The sequence below is a fragment of the Haematobia irritans genome, chromosome 2, assembly GCF_050003625.1.
Source record: "Haematobia irritans isolate KBUSLIRL chromosome 2, ASM5000362v1, whole genome shotgun sequence".
Taxonomy (NCBI): domain Eukaryota; kingdom Metazoa; phylum Arthropoda; class Insecta; order Diptera; family Muscidae; genus Haematobia; species Haematobia irritans.
This window is the reverse complement of record NC_134398.1, coordinates 69,218,617-69,241,867: the sequence shown is the minus strand read 5'-3', so window position 1 is coordinate 69,241,867 and position 23,251 is coordinate 69,218,617. Positions and strand designations below refer to the sequence as shown.

Here is a 23,251-nt window from a genome sequence, read left to right as displayed (position 1 = left end):
CAACGAATTAATCCTTTGCGGATATAAGAAATTCGCTGCTATTCTCTATATTTGCCTATGATAGCGGATAACAATGTTAAGTTTGATCACCAAGGATTACAAAAAATCTACTCATTTTTATCGAGTCATCCATGGTAATATATTTTGTAGTTAAATTCTTCTTTAAGTCATCCATGGTAATATATTTTGTAGTTAAATTCTTCTTTAAGGTGGGTATTAAGTTCGAGTTTAGCCGCTAAAATCGTCATTTTTTCACGATTACTTTTCTTTAATAATCCATTTTGAGGAATAAAACCTTTGTAAAAATTTGCTTTGGACTGTTCCCCCATCAAGTTATAATAAAATTTGGAACAAATGTGTACAATTTTTTGCCTTTTCTTACTGATTTAGTTTTCACTTTAGCGGCTAAACTCGAACTTAATACTCACCTTTAAATGTTAAAAAACAAACCTAAATTTTCTCATAGTAGGTTAAATTTTTGTGGTTTAATTGGTATCAAATGCATAATTATTTTTGAAATCATATTTTATAATTAACATGGGAAACTGTGTAAATTGTGCTTCCTTCCAACCATGATGGAAATGATTTAATGCTACTTTCAGGTAGCTATCTAAAGATTGCCAGCAATAAATTAAAATGAATATTAATTTTGGATGATGATAATTATGTATGTGGCTTAAATACAATGTGACAACATAATGAATTTTTCTTCAATCCATCCCCCTCCTTTTAAAAATGTCTACCACCATAACGGAAGAGATAAGTATATAGAGGTTTGCTGTGGCAATTCATCTCCCTTGTAAGAAAGGCAACCACCTTCATGGTTAGAACAGTGTATTCCAGTCACGTACCAACAACAACCGGAATGAAAATGGATGGAACAGACAGAGAAGACGACGATGACAACCAATTATAGTGATTATGGTCACAGACAGATCGAATGCTGGAAGGACAAAATAGAGACTTGTATTAGCACTTGAACTTCTTTTATGTATGGACATTGTCCAGAATCACAATGTCAGGACATCGAGCTTGGTTGTAAGTGACACGCATAATAAAAAAACACCATACTGCTTTTACATGCATACCTTGATGAAGTGTTCAGATCACAATAATGTTATAACATAAACCTTCAATTTGTTATTATTGTCACCCACTTCATCCAATAATAAATTCAGATGGGAATGAATACAATTGCTTGAATTTACTACCTAAAAAAAAACAAAAGGACAAACCCCTGGATATCTGTCAATAAATTCTTTGTGCAGATATGATTAGGAAGTTCAGCGCAGTTGTTACTTAAATCTAATTGGTGGTATATCCCTTTTTATCACAAGAGTGAGTAAGAGTGTCATATATGTAATGAAAACAAACCTGGCCCAATATATCTCAAGAGAATCATTTAGATATAAAGTGGCCAAGATATATCATATGCACAACAACCATTATTGTAGATTATTGACGTATCTAGCGTTGCTTTTTACTCTCAAAAATAGGTCACTAAAGCCAATTAAACTTTATTTGACTTCATATATTATTATGTTTATGTACAAATTTCTCCAATATGAGAAAGCTTTCTTGATTTTAATAATTTTTTATACGTTAGTTAAATGAAATAAATAATGAAGAAAAGTTATACATAAATGAAGCATAAAAACTTACCAAATTTGTGATCACCACAAAATTGTTATGAATTTCTTAAAATTAGGTAAATTATACCACAAATGCAACCATCTTCAACATGGTAGCTAAATACATTTATGCTATTTCGAACTGCATCTTTTTCCTCAAAAGTACAATTTTTGAATAAATGTAAAAATTAATTTTGTCTGATAAATGTTCTTGAATATTTATTTACTAATTTTTATACCCTCCCTCATAGGATGGGGGGTATATTAAATTTGTCATTCCGTTTGCAACACATAGAAATATTGCTCTAAGACCCCATAAAGTATATATATTCTGGGTCGTGGTGAAATTCTGAGTCTATCTGAGCAGGTCCGTCCGTCTGTTGAAATCACGCTAACTTCCAAACGAAACAAGCTATCGACTTGTAACTTGGCACAAGTAGTTGTTATTGATGTAGGTCGGATGGTATTGCAAATGTCCACTTCGGTCCATATCGGTCCACTTTTACGTATAGCCCCCATATAAACGGACCCCCAAATTTGGCTTGCGAGGCCTCTAAGAGAAGCAAATTTCATCCAAACCGGCTGAAATTTAGTACATGGTGTTAGCATATGGTCTCTAACAACCATGCAAAAATTGGTTCACATCGGTTCATAATTATATATAGCCCCCATATAAACCGATCCCCCGATTTGGCTTGCGAGGCCTCTAAGAGAAGCAAATTTCATCCGATCCGGCTGAAATTTGGTACATGGTCTCTAACAACCATGCAAAAATTGGTCCACATCGGTCCATAATTATATATAGCTCCCATATAAACCGATCCCCCGATTTGGCTTGCGAGGCCTCTAAGAGAAGAAAATTTCATCCGATCCGGCTGAAATTTGGTACATGGTGTTAGTATATGGTCTCTAACAACCATGCAAAAATTGGTCCACATCGGTCCATAATTATATATAGCCCCCATATAAACCGATCACCAGATTTGACCTCCCAAGCCTCTTGGAAGACCAAAATTCATTGATTCAGTTGAAATTTGGTACGTAAAAATTGGTCGAAATCGGTCAATAATTATATATAGCCCCCATATAAACCGATCCCCAGATTTGACCTCCGGAGCCCCTTGGAAGAGCAAAATTCATCCGATTCGGTTGAAATTTGGTACTTGATGTTAGTATATGGTATCCAACAACCATGCAGGAATTGGTTCCTATCAGCCCATAATTATATATAGCTCCCATATAAACCGATCCCCAGATTTGACCTCCGGTGCCTTTTGGAGAAGCAAAATTCATCCGATCTGCTTGAAATTTGGTACGTGGTGATCGTATATGATATTTAACAACCATGCCAAAAGTGGTCCATATCACTCCATAATCATATAAACCGATCCCGAGATTTGGTTTTGGAGCTCTTGGAGGACCAAGTTTCATCCGAGTGAGTTGAAATTTGGTAATACGTATATGGTCGTTAACAACCATGCCTAACTAGGTCCATATCGGTCTATAGTTATATATATCCCTCAGATAAATCGATTTCCAATACCACAAAAATTGGTCCATATCAAGTTCATAATTGTATATAGCCCCCAAATAAGCGACCCCCATATTGCAATTCTGGCTCTCTACGTACCGTGCAAAAAGTCCATATCGATTCGTAATTATTTGTAGACTTAACTATATATAACTTTTTTGTCTAATATATATCACGTATGGACTAACTCACAATTTAGAAAACGATGTTAAGAAGTTTTAAGATACCACAACCCAAGTATTTCGATTGTGGATGACAGTCTTTCGTAGAAGTTTCTACGCAATCCATGGTGGAGGGTACATAAGATTCGGCCTGGCCGAACTTACGGCCGTATATACTTGTTATTTAATAAAAAAAATTTTTTTGATATCTCAACTTTCTCATTATAGTCCCATTAGTTTATTTTGACTGTGAAAGGCCGATTAGTTGAATTAACTCGATTTTCAAAAAAATTTTGTCAAATGTGTGAAGTCAAAGTCAACTTTCAATTTTTTTCAGTTATATTACTCGTAAATTCATATTACAATATTATTTAGATTATACACCCAGGGAAGAAATATGATCACATCAACCATGTTTCGAGAGCAAAATGTTATTTTTGGACGGAGAACATATAACATGTTTGCGCCAACCATGTTATTTTCTCAAAAACCATATGTCTGATTTCGGCAACCATTTATATGTTTGCCGACATAAATGTTCCATGGTCATCGTCCAAAAATAACATTTTGCTCTTAAAACATGTTTGGGGTGATCATATTCCTTCTCTGGGTGTATAAAGATGTTTTTTTTTTTTACTTAAAGATAAAATCCAGTATCCGATATCCCCAAAACAAAATTTGACCAAAACATAAAGCATTCATTAACAATACCTCCGATAATTTAAAGATTAGGTACTAAGTTCTGATTTTCTAGCAAAAAGAAATTGTTCGTAATTTATAACAAACCAGAAAAAAGAGCTTCCAAAACAGTAGTTTGGTAAGATGCGGCTTCTTTAAAATAAAAACATTTTTAGCGACATATCTGGCCTTAATTCTAGGATTAATAAAATTAAAATTATGATACAGATCTCATTTATCAAATTGCCATCCTCTTTTCGCGGTATTTTTTATCTAAGTTAAATCTAAAGATTCAATATTTCAGTAAATTTACTCTAACGATAAGTTGCCTTAGATCAAAGACATATGATTTTAACATTTCCAAAATTTGTGTCCTAAACTTTATTTTGATTAAAATTTCATTATTTTAAAGAAATGATGCGCATTTTAAAATGTAGGTTGCGTAATCACAAATATCACGTAAATATTTTTTTCAGTGATTCCATGTTTATCTCAATTACCTGCTATAATGACCTGTTATAAAATTCCTCAAAAGAACACAACTACACCGAAAACATCTGTAGTTAAAGTAACACTAAATTTAACTTAGTTTTATTGCAAAACAATTATTTGTTTGCAGTTAAATTTTATTATTTTTCCGAAACTTTCCACAGCCCAATGAAATTTTCCTTTTGTTAGTATGTCTCAAACATTTTATGAACTAAACTGAGTATAAAGTTCAATAACCGTACACATAAGTTCAATATGAACTAACGCAAAAAAAATTCGTACGATTCACAAAAATAGTAAGAATGAACTACTGTATTAATAAAATGACCATGATTAGGCGTCAATGATTTTCTTCACTATTATTTGCTAATTCTTTCATCTATGAAAGGATGCAAATAAAAAGTACATCAAGGCATTCAACTTTCCTGGTTTTAACAACGCTTTATGAAAATCTCAAAATGTGGAGTGTAATGTAGTTCAACTTTAGCATGCACTGAAAAAACAGTGCACCCTTTTCCATTGCAAAATGAACTAAACTGTAGTAATATTGACCATGATTTAGCCCTTAAGATTTTTTTCAACTTGTCTAGTTTATAATTCTCTTAAATTAGTTAATCTATAACATTGTATTTTAGTTCATTTTTACAACACCATAAGATTTATATACCCCTACCAAGTTAAAAAGTCAGTATTATTTTGGGTTCACTTGCTTATTTTTGAGAAACCCGATAATAAAAAGTGGTTAACAGTCTCTTTAAAATGTCGACGACTAAACTATTTTTAAATCAATCATTCCACAGTACAGAGAAATTAAATAATTAAAGGAACAACAAACCGTTTTACTATTATGAAAATTTTCATACATTAAAATTAAACTTTCTTTAAGCAAAAGTACTTTATTATAAAAACTTATGATGAAAGTTCTTAATACAATGGTTTTTGTGAATAAAAATTATGACCACGTGGAACAGAGAGTAGTTCATTTGAACTCGCTGTTTGGACATTTTGACTTATCCTTTTTTATTCATCGTAGGTAATTTTTCACATATCTTGCTGGAAAAAATGGAAGCAATAATGAAAATTGTTAAAAATTAACACCATGTAATGAAATATATTTTTTTAATTCTTTATTTAAGCTTGTAATTTACCATATTTGGGGGCATTTTATCAAATGGTGTATGGAATTCAACTTTTCTTTGGAAAAGGTATCTCATAAATTTTGTACCTGAAACAATTAGAGAAATAATGAAATATTCTATATAAACTAATAAAAGTGTGTTGTTATCGATTTGAACACCCAAAAAAAGTGACCCATTGGTTAAGTTAAAATGAACTATTTTTGAAGAAAATTGAACTTCGTATAGTGCCAAAGATATTTTTATTTTTTTATGTCATATTTTTCTTCCAATTTGTAACTTTATTTTTCTTTTATTTTAGTTCATTGCGTAGTTTAATTTAGAATTTTTTTATTACCATTGTGGATGAGTAACTAAATGTCGTGTACATTTTTTTCCATTGCACTGAATAAAATATTGTCGTGAGGTCAAAGATTTCATGTCTTTAAAATACGAATACAAATTTTGCTTAGCATAGAAGACGCATTTCTCTAACATAAACATTTTTTCCTTGTCCAAAAGTCGATAAACTTTTCAATGAAGTCGTATTGTCCTTATAATTAAGTGATTTGACTTAAAAATGGGTATCTTAACATGAAAGAAAAAATTTATAGGCTAAGGTCAACTTGACTTTAATAATTCAGAAAAATTCTTTAAATTTAATGAAATTGTCTTTAAATTTGTTGTCTTTTTGCATCTTGACTACAAAGCAAAAAATCGTTCAAATATAGAACATGTTTTTCAAAACTTTATTTTAAAGAAGTTTTTTACTTCAAACATAGCATAATTTCTACTTGAAGTCGAGTCCTAATTTGGAAAATAAAGTTGCCGTTAACTCGTTTTTAAAGGACTTTGATAGCATATGAAGAAAAAAAGCTGAGAAAACGAAAAATTAAAATTTGCTTCCTAGAAGCAAGTACACAAAACCTAAATTTAAAAGAGAATTGTGTCTTAAAAGTATCCTTACTTGTATTCTCCGCTTCTTTGGCTCGGAATCAATACCAAATTTTTTAAAGTAAAGCCAAAATCTTTGGAACCGAGTATGCTTTTTTTTTCAGTGTGATAGTATATTTTGTTTATTAATTAATGAAAAATTTTGCATAAATACAGTTATTGTGTATACATTTTATGCAAAAACAAATCTGTTTTTGGGAAAATGTATTATTAGAAACAAAGCAACGTGTAATTATTTTTAGTTTAGTCGATAACGAAAACTACCAATATATTTTCAGTATTTTAGGAAATGATGTACATTATTGGTAAGTAATTAGTATAGGTAATATGCATGCATTTTGATTGTATTTAAGTGAACCTATATTACATTTAACGAAAATATTACTGTCTTCAAATAATTTCATGTTATACTTCTCAATAGGATTTTATTTCCTTTTAGTGTGATTCGAATCATTTCTTGATAAGTTTTATTACTAATCACCAAAAAAATTTTACTTTCAAATACGTCCACTAAAAATATATATTCCTTTTAACTCCATTGCTAAAGGGCTTTTACTAATACTTACTTTCACGTTCTCATACTTTAGATTGACTGCAACGTAATTGGTGTGTGACATGTATTATTAAAAGAGTTTTTGTGGTAAATATTGATATATATATTTTTTATTGGGCCTTATACTAAATTCAATATAAATGTCAATGACGATTGTGTATATTACAGTTTATTTTACTTTTCTTTAGGTACTACGATGGCCTTCAAGGCCGATATGTAACATAAAATACATACATACATAAAATAAATCAATTACTTATAGTTATTGAAAAGTTTTAAGCGAACAATGTAATTTTTATAAAAATGTGTATACTATTTATATACAGTATGATGTATAGTTATTTTAAATTAAATATTTTTGTTGTTCATACATTTGTAGTTTTATTAAAATGTGGCATGTTCAATAGCAATGAATAATAAATACTAATGTTCAAGTTTGCAAAAATTAAGCAACTCAAAATTTGGCAATTATTAAAAATTGTAATCTTCCTATAAAATGATTAAACGAATATTGTTTTTAGAAATCGTTTGGGTTTACAATTTGTATTCAATAAATTGTGTTTTTTCCAAAACTATATCAAGCAATTTTTCAACGATTTTAACATTATCCATCGAAACTTTCAGAATATTGTTACGGATGTTACAAAAATATATAGCATGAAACCAAATGAATCCTTTTTTAACTCAAACGAAACCTTTTTCAAATTAAATGAATTATTTTTCATATCAAATGAATCTTTGTATGTTTTTAATGAATTTTCCACCCCTATTTTTATTCGAATTCATACTTTAAGGCGTGGCAAAATATTTTATACTAATTTAATATCCCTTTCCGACCTATAGCCGATCCACGTGATAGATTTTCCTAAATTTTTGAATTCTGTTATTTATGTGTACATAGAACAATTTAAATTATTAAGTTTGTTCAGTTTGATCCTGTATCCTGTTTTTTCAGGATGCGTACAATTGTTGTAGTCCGGTAAATTCCGGTAAAAGTCCGGACGTAAAAATATCAAAAAACACAAAATAATCACGTAGTTACTGTTTGCATACAATATTTAAAATGTTTTCTTATTGAAAACACTTGTTTGATGAAATATTCCACAATTTAAATAATTTTAATATATTTGCAAACTTACATCTTCCACTCATTTTTACAAATGCGCAAAGTACGTTGCTGAAACTACAAAATTAATATGAAAAGCAAATATTTATAACGGTTCTTCACATTCTTAGACAAAGAGAGAGCATACACAATTATTTTTTTGCCGCTCTTATCGCAGTACGTCATATATTAAAGAAATTATAGAGACTTAAAGTTACCCGCACAATTGTGCGTACACGGTCGGAAAGGGATATATGAAAAACTTACTTGACATAGGTTCCGTAAAATTATTTTTATGATATGTGAAAACGAAATGGGTACAATTATTTTACATTTTTATACCCTAAACCACATAGTGGTCAGGGTATAATAAGTTTGATCGGCCAAAAAATGTGCCTACCAGAAATATTGATTTTAGACCCCATAGAATCACCTCCTGAGTCGATCTAGCGCTTGGTGTCCGTCCGTCCGTCTGTCCATGTATTTGTTGTTCACAGGATTTCGGTCGCAATTATCAACCGATTTTGATGAAATTTGGTACAGGGAGTTTTTTGGGCACAGGACAGGACGAACGCTACTGAATTTGGAAGAAATCGGATCAAATTTAGATATAGCTCCCATATATATGTATCGCCCGATTTCGACAAATGGGGTCACGTTGCGCTTTTTTTCTAACGGATCGTCACCAAATTTGGCAAAAGGTAATCTTTTTCATCTGCAAAATTTCATCCAAATCGGTTCAGATTTAGATATAGCTCTCATATATATGTACCGCCCGATTTTTCTAAATTTGGCCATAAAACTTATTTATCAACCGATCTTACTCAAATTTGTCTAAATGTAGTCTTCTATAGCACTAAATATATGTGCAAAATATCATCGAAATAGGTTCAGATTTAGATATAGCTCCCATATATATTTGAAAAATTCGCCCATAATAACCTTATGTTTGACCATACAGGCCTCATTTCTTAACTGATCTTACTCAAATCTTGCACAAGGTAACCTTTTGTGGTATTAATCAAACCCGCAAATTATTATGCAAATTGGTTCAGATTTAAATATAGCTTCCATATATATGCATCGCTCGATTTTCCCAAATTTGGCCATAGTACTCTTATTTATTAACGAATGTTACTCAAATTTCAAATTTTGATGTACTAGCCGATCGTATTTATACGTACTTGTAGCTCTTACATAAGAATATTGCTCGATTTTTACAAACTTGGATTTATTACCCACACTAAGTGAACGATTTTCTCTTTTTCTTTTTTCTCTCCCATACCTATATCAATGTTACCCCACAAATGCTTATGTTTACTAATTCAGCAAGTGTGGTTTAGGGCATGATATAGTCGGCCCCGCCCGACTTTCTACTTTACTTACTTGTTGTTTTTAAATTTCTGGCGAAAAAAATTCCAAATGCTACAATAACTCATTGCGAATTTTCGATTGGATGAAATTCACTATCATAATATTAGATAAAGACTTGTAATAGTAATTTTAGTTTTATTAAAAGCCCAACAAAAATGTTGAATAAACTAAACCTTCAACGAAGTTTTTGACAATATAGCGATTTATTCGATAAATTAGAATTCATTCGTTTAAATTTAGAGACTCGTTTGATTTGGAAAAAGTTTCATTTGATTTGGAAAATGTTTCATTTGATTTGAAAATGGTTTCATTCGATTTGAAAAAGGATTCATTTGAAGTGGAAATACTATTCGTTGGTTTATCGATTGTTGGTTTATTTGCAATGGAAATGCTTATCAGTCGAAAGTCCTGTAGTTAACCTCTGATATTAAAAAAGATTGCAAAAACTGTTCCTTCATTCATTTGTGATGATTTTACCCATACAATATTCATTTTCTTGGTTGGCACATTTTTCATTAATTTGTGTTTCATAGTGAAAATCAAATTTTTTCTCGCCATGTTTTCTTTGATTTCATATAAAATTTATGCCTAATGTAATTGAGTTGCCCAATAGCACATATACTGCTTGTAATTCTCTTTATTACAATGATTTATGTAACCGACTTTCTTTTGAAGAATTAAATTCATCCGTTCTATTTTCAAGTTTAAAGAGGTATGACACTACATATAAAATACGAAATCTGAAAAAAAACAATACCAAATTTAATGGCGAGTGATATCAAAATATTCTTTCTGGACATTATATTTTTTGCATACGATTTTAGTTCGCGATGTTTAGATTCGAAGTTAAAAGTCCACAAATATTTTAATGGTCCCGAGTTTTGAATAATCCTTATATAATGGGTTAAAAAATGATGTTTTGGCTTTAAGGCGTCAAGAAACAGCGCAACATAAGTTCGATTATGAAATTCAATATGAGATTGTAAATTCGCCAAGTCTAAAGTAGAAAATGTCGGCATTAGCAAAATATCAAGCATTTCCACTAAATTTACAACGAACTGCCATAGCTTAGAATTCGAGTCGACCAAGTCTCCAACCATTAGCGGGAAAAAATGCACGAAAATTAAGATTTCCCTTCCTGACATTTTAAGACTCATATGACGCAAGTTACGTTCATTGATAGCTGGTGATATATTTCCAATCTCTGTCTCTCCATATTGAAACGAGTTTTTTCTTATATTTAAAATCTCCAAATCAATAACTTTGTCTTTGATTAGAGACTTTATGATATGGCACATATCATATTGAAAAACTCCTTCCAACATAACCTAACCTAACCTAACATATCATGTAGGAGGTCTGCATAAAAATTGTCAACTACATGATAATTGGATATGAATATAGAATTTTCTCTTATCTCTGTTGTTTCAACATTCATTGACTTAATATCTTGTTCATAGTTCGAAATATTTCTGAGTTGATTAAAATCTTCGTCGCACATGGTCTGTGGGGATGCTTTAGAGAGTTTACAATACCTACAAAAAAGTTTAGCCGAAAATGAGCGAGAAAATCCTAAAATGGAATTCAGTGCTAGATTGTCGCCTACACACAGAAAACAAATTGTTTGGAAATCAGTTGTACTAACGAAAATTGTACACTCAGCATTAAATATCAGTTGTGCTGATAAATTTCCTTCAATCTCAAGCATTTGTCTGTCTTTAATATCATTTGATTATAATTTCAATAGATTTTCGTTTGTAATTGCAAACAAATGGTTGTAGCAACTAATTGCCTCTCTTTTGAAAAAAAATATTTGAATTCGATAGATATGACCTACCTTAAATAAATTTCCTAACTGTCATTTAGTAGTTCTAACTGATATTTGGTATTCTCAGCCGAATGCCGGTTGATGAATTCTCAAATGTCATTTTTATTTTAACAAATTATTTATTATCAAAGGAAGGCTTCAACTTGTTTTGAAAAAGAAACGCATATATATTGTATGTAGGATAGGAATGACAATATTAGCTGTGGTTTTTAACTTTTCATTGAACCTGCCGTTTTATATCTGGTAATAGCTGTGGACCATTTTTGATGTGATATGATATTGTGGGTAAGTTTTGGAATTAGTTTTATAAACTCTAGCAGTAATACTTATACCCCGTAACTTTCTAATTTTATTTCTTAATTTCCCTACGATAGTGACCCATTTTTAAGCAATGCAACACTATGTACTCTGGACGCCATCTTGGGCAGAAAAATCAACTCTGGTTAACCAGCGATATAGTCCTGGATTTTAAGAAGCTACATTTCAGGTACGAAAGCATTTGGATGTGGAAAATCTTACTAAATCTGCACAATTTTATCAATTTTTTCACACCACGAATATTCAATCCATAAAAAAGGACAATATATTTATCCATAAAAAAGGACAATATATTTTGGATGCTCTCGAAGTCAGGTACATAATGTCCGAGAAAATAAGAAGGTTGCGGAAACCATACTACATGTTCACCGTCAAAAAAATTTTTTTTTGCTCTAAGAATCTGGGTGTGGATACATTTTGAGGCAATAAGTAGAGATTCTAGACTAAAATTTGTATCTACATATGTTACATTTAGCGTATTTAGATTTATTTGTACCACTATACCTATATGTAAATAAAATATAATATTTCACTGTGAAGTAATTGATTTTAAATATATTTTTAATTCGGTTATGAGTATTATTTAGGTTGGGCAACACAACCGAATGATGAAGGTAGTCACAACCAATATTGTCGGCAGACCCAACCAACACCATATGTGGTATTGGTTGTGTCGACCGAATCAGTCGGGTGACACAACTACCACCAGGTAGTTGCTACAACTGCCAAAAGGAGGTTGGCAATAAATTCGATTGTCACAACCAATCTGTATTCTCTGTGTACGACTAAGCCCAAAGAAAAAAAGATTTTCCTTTTTCCTGATTTAATTTCTAAATCAATACCATTGTTGTCTAAATCATTAAGAATATCTATTAATTTGTAAAAGGATTTACTGCAATAAAAATATTATTCAGTTTATATTTCAGAAAGTTTGGAGCTGAAGGGAATGAATAGTAGACTCGATGTGTGCGAGCTCAGTGGATTGTTAACCTCAAAGTCATCGAAATATAAGAAATACGGTATTATTAATTTGTCGCCAAAAGTAAGTAAAATAATGATACATTTGTTATAGATCCCATTAACAAGCTGCGGTATCGATTATGTATTCGGAAGTAACTTATAGTGTGTCCAATATGTGGGATATGTTCGACACAAGGACTGTCGTCCGGATAAACTTATAGTCTGGACGGCGCATTAATCTTGATTAATCTAATAATAAAGAGCATAATTTCTGCAAATTTCTAATATTTCATACATTTTGTTTTTAATTTCTTTTTACTTTTTCTTAAATACAGTGACTCACATAAGTATTCGTTTTTTTTTTTGATTTCTTGAAATCAAATGCTTTTTTTGCAAACCGCTTAACATTTTTAAGAAATAGTTTTAATAAAATGTTTCCATGGATACACATAAAAGCAAAACGTAAACAAAAATCGTGAAATGTGTCGAAAATTGATAGAGTCGATGCCAAGACGACTGGAAGCCATTTGCGCTAACAAAGGACACTATATCAAATACTAAGTGGACCAAAATAATTTCTCATATAATGTGATTACTGCACAGAGAATACAGATTGGTTGTGATAACCGAATTTATTGCCAAGCTCATTTTGGAGGTTGTAGCAGTTGTGTCACCTGACTAACTCGGTCGACTCAATCGAATTATGGGAAATGCAACTAATACTCAATATGGTATTGATTGTGTTAACCTATGGAATTGGTCGTTACTACTTTCTTCATTCGGTTGCATTACCCAACCTAAATAGCACCCACAACCGTATTGCAAATTAATGTTTTCCGAAAAATATTCTATTTTATTTAGATATATTTAGTTGAAATTGATAGAGTATAAATGAAAATGTTATATATCTATATATTAATATAAATGAAAATAAATGATTCCTTTAAACATTTAAGTATCCGCGACGGTTTTAGATGAAGCTCATGTAGCCTACAGCAGGATTGTCGAATGAACGGGCAACGCAGATTGAACCGCTGGTAACTTGGAATCCATCAGTATTTTTTACCTGACTCGCGGAATTGGGTATCCAAAAACCATTGTAGGTGCAATACATTACTGTATTACAGTCGTCAACACACAGAAATATATGTTACTCACGACCAAGGACCTACATACATTAATTAAATTATCGCTTTAAAACATTTTTTGATATCTATAAAAAGAGACCCATACCGACCATGTTCAGCGCACCAGATTTCAAACTGCAACTTTCATGATAAAGGCTTTTGTGCAATTAAATGTCCAGTCTGGAGAGTAAATTAATATTATCAGTGACAATTGCAGCAATTTGATCATAAAAATTTACCTTTAAGATGTTACCAAATTATGCCCCTTTTATAGCCAAATCTTGATCATTGCCTCGTTTTAGTAAAAAATCTCTTTAGTAATTCCCCTAAAATATTTAAATAATGTAGTAAACAAAACAATTTTGGTTTGAATTTTAGAGGAAGAGGTTTTTGTTTTTTCCTCGACAACAAATATAAATAATTTGTCGTTGACAAATATTAAAATGACAAGCAAAAATATTTCCAATAACATTCGGTTTGTGCAACCATATGGTTATGATGAGTACTGAATGAAAGTTGTAAAATGTTTTCTTGGTAGGTTGTATCAACCAATTTCCAATAAAATTATTCATAGTTGAAGCATTTGGTTAACCCAATCATTTGTCTATTATCATAAATAACATTTTCTTGATACCGCTCCCAGATGGTCTTAGCAATAGAACCCATGTTGTAAATACAGAATATTTGTTGATACAGTTGATATTACGTTCAATAATTAGAGTGTTCATTATTACAACCGATTGCAAGCCAATCTCTTTTCTGTGTGTGATACGACGAATACTTTTGGGAATTTTTTTGTAGATTTTTGATTTAATGATTAAGATTAATACTATGAAATTAATTTCACGATTTTTGTTTACGTTTTGCTTTTATGTGTATCCATGGAAACATTTTATTAAAACTATTTCTTAAAAATGTTAAGCGTTTGCAAAAAAAAAATGCAGTTGATTTCAAGAAATCAAAAAAAAACGAATACTTGTGTGAGTCACTGTATAAACGAAATTTCCGTACTGAGATAGGTCATATAGCATCGTACTCTGTTACAAATAGATCAATTCGTAGCGGATGCTTTATTTTATTACAATTGCCACCATGTCAAGCTTCTCCAACTATGGTGTTGGGTACTATGCCTTTTCGGGGATATTCTCAAACACTTAACTTTAAAACAGATGTTTTATTTTCATAAAAAATTTAATGAAAGACTTTACAAGCTATCTAAGGACTCACAATTGCTTTTAAAATCGATTAAATACAATGGTTTATTCCGAACACGTGAAAATTGTGCTCCTGCTATTCAACTTAACAAAACAGGATTCATAGCTATTTTATAGATAATGAATTCATGTTTTTTTTCAAGTTCCAGGTCTTTTTTAATTTTTATTTATTGTTCCCAATAATTCGGGATAACGATATTGAATCGCTTCTTCAGGGATCTTTAGTAGATTTATAGAAATTAAATTTCATAAATATCACAGTATTAAATATGTTACAATTTAAAAATTCTACAACATAATTTATTGGATAAAAAACTGACAGAAATATCGTAATCTCATTTTACAAATACCAGGCGAAAGGAAATTTCAAACAACATATGCATGCAAGTCATTGGTGGCGTTACTGTTTGAATTTTCTTTTCGCCTGATACTTGTAAAATGAGATTAAGATATTTCTGTCAGTTTTTTATCCAATAAATTATTTTATAATACTATTTTAAATTATTAACTAAAAATAATTAATATTTAGATTTATTTAAATTATAAAGTGTTTACTACTGTATGACTATTGTTTTTTTAAATTGAATAACAGGAGCACAATTTTTACGTGGTCGGAATAAACCACTGTTTTTAATCGATTTTAAAACCAATTGTGAATCCTTAGTCTTCCATTAAATTTTAACTTTAACTTAAATTTCGTTTATATTTAAGAAAAAGTAAAGAGATTACTGAAACGCATAATCTTTGTCCTCAGAATTATTTTATACAAAAGAAATTTACTTTGTAACAAAAGGAATTTTGTTTCAAATTTCGTTAGGAGTACTACGTCATTTTTGTTCAAATATCGACTTATTTACTCAATATTTGGTAAATTTTTCTATTTTTTGTCATACTGAATTGATGAGTTAGATACTTCAATATCATAAAATATAAACGACAGCAATCTTTTCATTAACCAGAAATTTTACTCATTGACAAACAAATTAAACTTCCAAATGGTTTCACTGGAGTAACGAAAACAACGATATAGAAAAAAGATGTTTGTAAAATTGATATTGATATTGCAGAACTAAAGCTACAAATTTTTTGTTAGAAGAACCAAATGTTTTCATAGGATTTGCATAAATATTTTTATAACAATTTTGAAATCGTTTGTTTTTGTGCTATTATTTAAGCTGCACTTCTTAAAATGTTTCTTAAGAATACAAACATCTATTGGGCAATACATTTATAAACTTTTAAATATTTACCGAAATTTGTGTTGGGATCATCAAGCTGCTGCAATAGCAATACACTTTCTTCGTCTTTCAGTGTTTTGTACATTGATTCCCATTTCTCGAAAAGTTTATTTTTTTTATGGGTACAATTTAGAAGTCATGTGAGATCTAGGTCAAATATACATAAAATAAGTATTTAAATAGGTTACTTACTCACTCACCAATATATATCCAAATGCTTGTTTTAAGATAGGTCATTCTTCAATTATGCTTGTGAGAGTATTTCGCTCCTTTAGGAAATTATGGCGCATATTGAATGATCTCTTCCAACTGTCTAGAACTTTGTCAAAGGGCTCAATGTTGAATTTAAGCCAATCTTTGTATATTTGACAATCGTCATCTGTAATAATAAGTTAGATAGAAAATATACTAAGGAAATTTCGAAATATTTCAGTCTAACTAAACTTCAGAATATTTTAATGGAAGCAAATAATTGCTCCATTTTATGGAAACTACAAAATAAAGACAATATATCTTTTCAAATCGTTAGGCGAAAATTTGGGTTCCACTTTTACATTTTTCCCTTAAACAAACCATCAATAATTTTTTTATCACGTAAATCCGTGACCCATTGGAGTATTTGATTTCGCCTCCGTTATATTTTTTAACACGACAGAAAAAATAGCTTAGTTACTTCTTAGATTGCTTCTTTTTTCTGGGATATTAAATGTATGTGGTTTTGTGTTAAGGCCGGTATGCACCTCTAGCGAAATTTTCGGTAGCAAACATTTATTTAAGTCTACAACAAAAAAACAGGGCTGTGTACACACATTTCAAACCAGCTAATCGCTTTTAAAAATTGTTAATATATGTTCCAAATATTCCTCAAATAAATTGTTTATTATTTACAGACCTTTTAAAACTTTTACGCACACAATGATTGTAATAAATTAAATGTTTGCTGCCAAAATATGCTTTTGACAACCCTGTTAATTTCATTAGAGGTGCGTACCAGCTTACGAAATTGAACGCTACCGAAAATTTCGTTAGCATAAATAGCAATGCATTTCTTATGGGAATGAAATTTTTCGCTAGAGTTACCGGCCTTTACTCAAAAATATAGTTTCTTCAATTTATGACAAACATAAACCTAAATGTTTGCGCAACGTATTGGGCAGCTTCATAACGCTTGGCGCTAAACTAAATTGTTCATCATATATATACATAGTACAAAATAATAACTATACCTCGAGAATACAATTCATCGACGATCTCATTTTCTTCTTAGTATTCGTTTCTATTTGGTTTTTGAGGATTCTTGTAAGACCACAACCCTGCTTTTCTTAATTTCCCCAATGAGTTTTGGTACTTGCGGTAAAGTTTTATTCCTGGCTTTCCTTACTTTTTTTATGAATGAAATAAATAGTAGATAAGATTGTATACATATATATATATAATATATAAGAATTTGAACTTCTAGAAACACAATATTGGTTTTGTTCAAAAATATTGGATTTGTCCAAATATAAAACGCCGTGAATTGAAACAATTTTGAAAAGCATTTAAACTGCACAGAAATAAAATACTTCTGTAACAAACAAAATAAATAGAAATTTAAAACATACTTGGTGAGACAATTAATTGGCATTATTACATACCTTGCTTTCCGAAGGAAATTCTTTTGATACTGAATAGGCAAGCCTCTCGAAAAGCCTAAGCGAAGTAATAGCCTTTGTTTCCAATAGGTACTCCACGATGCAATTTGTTAACTGATATCTAAATGTTAAATCCAGAACATTGTTGTTTTTATAAAATGTAAGCACGTGCTTCCCTTTCATTGATTTATTTAGAATTTCCCCAACAATATTCTAAAAAAAAAAACAGAAAAATTAATTGAAATAAGTAAATATGAAGATTTTATATGTACTGAAATCTCGCTTTTATATCAAATCTCGAAAAGCGAGCTTTCCAACTAATGTTTTACAAATAAACATTCTGAGAAAAAATTTTATACAAAAGTTGGAAAGAACTTTCTATACAAAAACACAAAATTTGCAGAAACTTGCAACTGTATATAAAATATTGTAAATTTTGCAAAAACAGGAAACAACAAAAATTAATTTCCTCTACAAATAAACTTTACAAACAAACAAATTTAACTTACGTCATTTCCAATAAAATTCATCAAGTCAATGGAATTTCCTTTTGGTTCCTTTGGAAGCTCAATATTGTTTTCTTGGTGTACCTTAAAAAAAGAAATATACACAGAAAAAAAAGTGTCTCGTAAATTTAAGAAGATTTTTACAATAATTTATTACAAGAATTTTCCAGAATATATAAGATTTTTTTGTATGAGAAAATATTTTTTTACGAAATATGAACTTGAAAGTGGATAGCAATTTCTTACTGACAATTCCTATAGTTAATATTTGTTGGTAAAATATTACCCAATGAAATATTTTTAGTTCACATGTAATTAAATTTATAGACATTTTCGTCAAAAATGGTAGATAACATTTCTTGAAAATTTTAAGTTAAACGTTTCATTGTTCATAAACTGGTGTGCCTTTACGAATATTATTCTTAGAGTAAATTGTCAGCTGATGCGATGAACTAATGCATAGTACAGAGATCTTTATCGGCATAGTGGAATGTGATTAATGTAAAGATGATGTTACTTGAGTTTTGTTGTGTATACATGAGCGTGGGGTTGTTTTTATTTTTGTTCATTTAGTGGTTTGTGTGTGTGTTATTCGCGGATGGTTTATTTGGCTGGATGAGGTGTTGTTTTCAATAAAGGCACATGTGTTTTTGTTGTTGTAGGAATGTTTTGGCTTTGCTTGGTTTTGTTTGGCATGCTTCAGTTGTATAGTTGGCGTTGGCGTGGGCTGTTGCATCTTTTAAGTAGGTATGCAACAAGGGAGTATAAAGGCATGGAATATTTTGGATTTTTGAGACATATATTGGTGTTTGTTTATTAAACCTTTTAAATGAAAGTTATTAATATTTTATCGGTAGTTTAGAAAAAAGTTATTACGAATATTGAGGAAAATATGTTGAAATTGAAAGTGTATTGAAATTTTTATTATTCTATGTAAAAAATTACTATTCAATTCCAGATGAATTTGGAAAATTTTTGTTATGTCTCAGCGTATAGTTTATTCATAAATTGGTAAGTATTTTTTTAATATGACTTTCTTTTAAAAAGAATATTTTTTATGTATATTATTATTTGTTAATTAATTTTTTTGGAAACCAGTTTAATGTTTTTCTTTGTTGTAAAAACAATATTTAATTTCAGAGCAACTCCACATGGATTCGAACAAATAAAAAATAGAGAATTGGTAAGTTTTCTTTTAAAAATTGGCTTTATTTCAACTAGAATATTTACGTTTTTGTGACCTTTTTATCATCAAAATTACAGGTTTTTAATACCTTATTTTAGTATTTCTTTAATCAAATTTTTTGGAAACCATTGTAATATTTTTAATGTAAAAACAAAGATTTAATTTCAGAATAACCCCTTAAAAATTTGGACAAATTTTTAGTACTCCTTTGCCTGTAATTTAATAGTGAATTGGTAAGGATTCTTTAACTTTCTTTTAACCCTTATTTTTTGTTCATTAACGTCAGCCTTCGTCATTTTGACTACGGCTCATTTCAAGTCGCTATAATTTTCATCGTGAGCGAAAAAGTGAACCAAACTTGAGTTTATTTTCTTATTCAATTTGGTTTTAAGTAGTATAAAACAAAAATTCATAAAACGGTCGAATTAGTATAACTTAAATTTACCATTTCCCAATAGACTAAAATGCATTTTAAATCGAAAATGAATTTACATGTCGTCATTTTGACGAATGATGACTGTCTAGGGTTATCAAGAATATTTGGTTTTTTATGCATATTATTATTTTTTTCATTAGATTTTTTGAAACCCTATTTAATAATTTTATTTAATATTTAGTTTCAGAGTAACCGAAATAAATTTGGACAACTTTTTATATTTCCCCTCAGCGTACAATTTAATAGAGAATTGGTAAGTTTTATATTAAAACTTTGGCTTTCATTCAACTAGAATATTTATTTTATTATATCCTTCACATCGACACACAACACAGTTTTATGAGTTTATTTAGAATACTTCATTATTTCTCTAATTGTTTCAGGTACAAATTTTATGAGATTTGATAAAATGCCCCAAATATGGTAAGTTACAAGCTAAAATGAAGAATTAAAAATTATATTTCATTACATGGTGTTAATTTTTAACAATTTTCATTTTTGTTTCCATTTTTTCCAGCAAGATATGTGAAAAAACTACCTACGATGAATAAAAAAAGGATAAGTCAAAATGTCCAAACAGCGGGTTCAAATGAACTACTCTCTGTTCCAGGTGGTCAAATTTTTTTTGGCAAAAACATTGTATTAAGAACTTTCATCATAAGTTTTTATAATAAAGTACTTTTGCTTAAAGAAAGTTTAATTTTAATGTATGAAAATTTTCATAATAGTAAAACGGTTTGTTGTTCCTTTAATTATTTAATTTCTCTGTACTGTGGAATGATTGATTTAAAAACAGTTTAGTCGTCGACATTTTAAAGAGACTGATAACCACTTTTTATTATCAGGTTTCCCTAAAAATAAGCAAGTAAACCAAAATAATACTGACTTCTTAACTTGGTAGGGGTATATAAATCTTATGGTGTTGTAAAAATGAACTAAAATACAATGTTATAGATGAACTACAATTTAAGAGAATTATAAACTAGACAAGTTGAAAAAAATCTTAAGGGCTAAATCATGGTCAATATTACTACAGTTTAGTTCATTTTGCAATGGAAAAGGGTTCACTGTTTTTTCAGTGTATGTTATAATAGAATATTAAGAAGAGTATACGTAACTTCTTACCATCTGTTGCTGCCACTTTGACAAACAATTTTCAAAAACAAGTCTTTGGCCAAACTCTCCTTTTGGCATAATCTGGTCTAAATGACTTTTTGAAACAAACTGCAAGTTGTACTCATCAATTCCGTGATCTAAAGAGAAGAATACAATGTAACGGTAAAACAATACTTTTCAAAACTAATGCATTCTACATGGGGATCACAATATGAACACCTATACATAAATGATTTTCTTGCACGATGTATATATATATATATATATATATATATATATATATATATATATATATATATATATATATATATATATATATATATATATATATATATATATATATATATATATATATATATATATATATATATATATATATATATATATATATATATATATATATATATATATATATATATATATATATATATATATATATATATATATATATATATATATATATATATATATATTCCAAAATGCTTAAATTTACACAAATATATGTTTCTATTTTAAGGTGTGTATTAAGTTCGAGTTTAGCCGCTAAAATTGTCATTTTTTCACTAAAGTGAAAACTAATTCAGTAAAAAAGCCATACATATTTGTTGCATATTTCATTATAATTTGATGGGGAATATCCCAAAACAAATTTTCACAATTTTGTATTCCTTAAAGAAAAGTAATCGTGAAAAAATGACGATTACTTTTGTTTAATAATCCATTTTAAAGAATACAAAATTTTTGAAAATGTGCTTTGGAATATTACCCATAAAGTTATAATGAAATCTGCAACAAGTATGTATAATCTTACGGCCTTTTTACTGATTTAGTTTTAACTTTAGTGAAAAATTGACTATTTTATCGGCTAAACTGGAACTTAATACACACCTTTGTATTGTTTGAAACCAATTATTTCAAATATACAATTCCTCATTTCTGTGGCAAAAGGCCGATTTCTAATAAAGGTTTCCATTTCAAGCTCCTCTCTCAAAAATCATTTTACTTACCTCTAAATAAAGAATAAAACATTTCTCCTTTCAATTGTTTTAACTTTTTAAAAAGCGAATCTTCTTTCACTTCTCCTTCTACTATAATTAAATCTTCTATGTCGATATCTTCTTGGTACTCCATTTTATTAGCACCGATCACAATTATTGGCACGGATCACAATTATTATCAAAAACACAAAAAGGCACCCGGCACCTCCAAACACAGATTGCAAAATAAGCTTGAACCCTAGGGAAGTGTTACCAACTACTATCAAATATATTCTATGTAGAGTGTTGCCATTTTGACAGTTTGTTCTAGTGAACATAATTATGGCGTCTGGCGATCGCGAAGTAATATACATTCTAAAGTTCACAATCGTTTACAGAAAATGTTGGTGCTAGAGATCTGTATAATAAATGTATACATAAGAATGTACACAATTTTATAGGGGAAATACCTACACCCTCACAAAAAATCGCTTCTTTAACATATGTTCCAAACATATTTTGCAGGAAGCACATATATTATTGGATACTGCCGAAACATTAATATGTTTGTTTTATGTGAGCATATTATATGTTTGGAAGCATTTTGAGCCAAAAATATTATATGCCTGGAAGATTTTTTCCCAAACACGATTGTGCTCATTCCCTAACATACTCGTAATTTTCACTTCCACGAAATTTTTTAGTTCTTGGCACCTTTTTCTGTAATACAAATAATGTTGAAGAAATTATTCACTTTTATAAATTTTTTAAATTTTACCTTTTGCCTGCACGGAGAATCGAACCGAGGACCATACAGTTTGTAAGCCAACACACTATCCACTGGGCTACGTAGCTGTTATAGTTACCATTAGATAATTATCGTTATAAGTTACATTTATATAGCATAGATTGCAGCGCCCACGAGCCCATGCAAACATAACATTATTTAATAGAAACATACATTTGTTTGCCACGTGGAGCAGTGGTTAGCATGTCTGCCTTGCATGCAAAGGGTCGTAGGTTCAATTCCTGCTCCGACCGAACACTTTTTTTATTTACACATGTATATTTATACTATATTAAATTTTTATAATGAAACTTCGAAACTTAAAGATTTATA

The 23,251-nt window shown here is 29.8% G+C and overlaps 1 protein-coding gene across 2 annotated transcripts; it reads right to left on the bottom strand.

Moving 5' to 3' along the window:
• Positions 1–14,063: 14,063 nt before the first annotated feature.
• Positions 14,064–22,352, bottom strand: LOC142227659 (uncharacterized). 2 transcript variants are annotated; one of them, XM_075298116.1, is made up of 7 exons: positions 22,162–22,352; positions 21,164–21,291; positions 18,420–18,500; positions 17,914–18,123; positions 16,477–16,655; positions 16,289–16,423; positions 14,064–14,150 (listed from the first exon to the last, which is right to left on the bottom strand). In XM_075298116.1, exons 1-5 carry the CDS (start codon positions 22,283–22,285, stop codon positions 16,590–16,592), a joined length of 609 nt encoding a protein of 202 aa, XP_075154231.1. In that variant the 5' UTR covers positions 22,286–22,352; the 3' UTR covers positions 14,064–14,150; positions 16,289–16,423; positions 16,477–16,589. The 2 variants fall into 2 exon arrangements, with proteins under 2 accessions (XP_075154231.1, XP_075154232.1); XM_075298117.1 differs by lacking the exon at positions 14,064–14,150 and having other exon boundaries at positions 16,165–16,423.
• Between the last annotated feature and the right edge of the window lie 899 nt (positions 22,353–23,251).

Bases quoted from the DNA above. Each gene is read 5' to 3' on its own strand.
- LOC142227659 (XM_075298116.1), bottom strand. From the start codon at position 22,285: ATGGAGTACCAAGAAGATATCGACATAGAAGATTTAATTATAGTAGAA. The intron at 18,501-21,163 runs GTAAGAAGTTAC...TCTTTTTTTAAG, and splicing joins CAAAGTGGCAGCAACAGATG to GTACACCAAGAAAACAATAT. The intron at 16,656-17,913 runs GTATGTAATAAT...TTATTATTACAG, and splicing joins AATTTCCTTCGGAAAGCAAG to ATGACGATTGTCAAATATAC.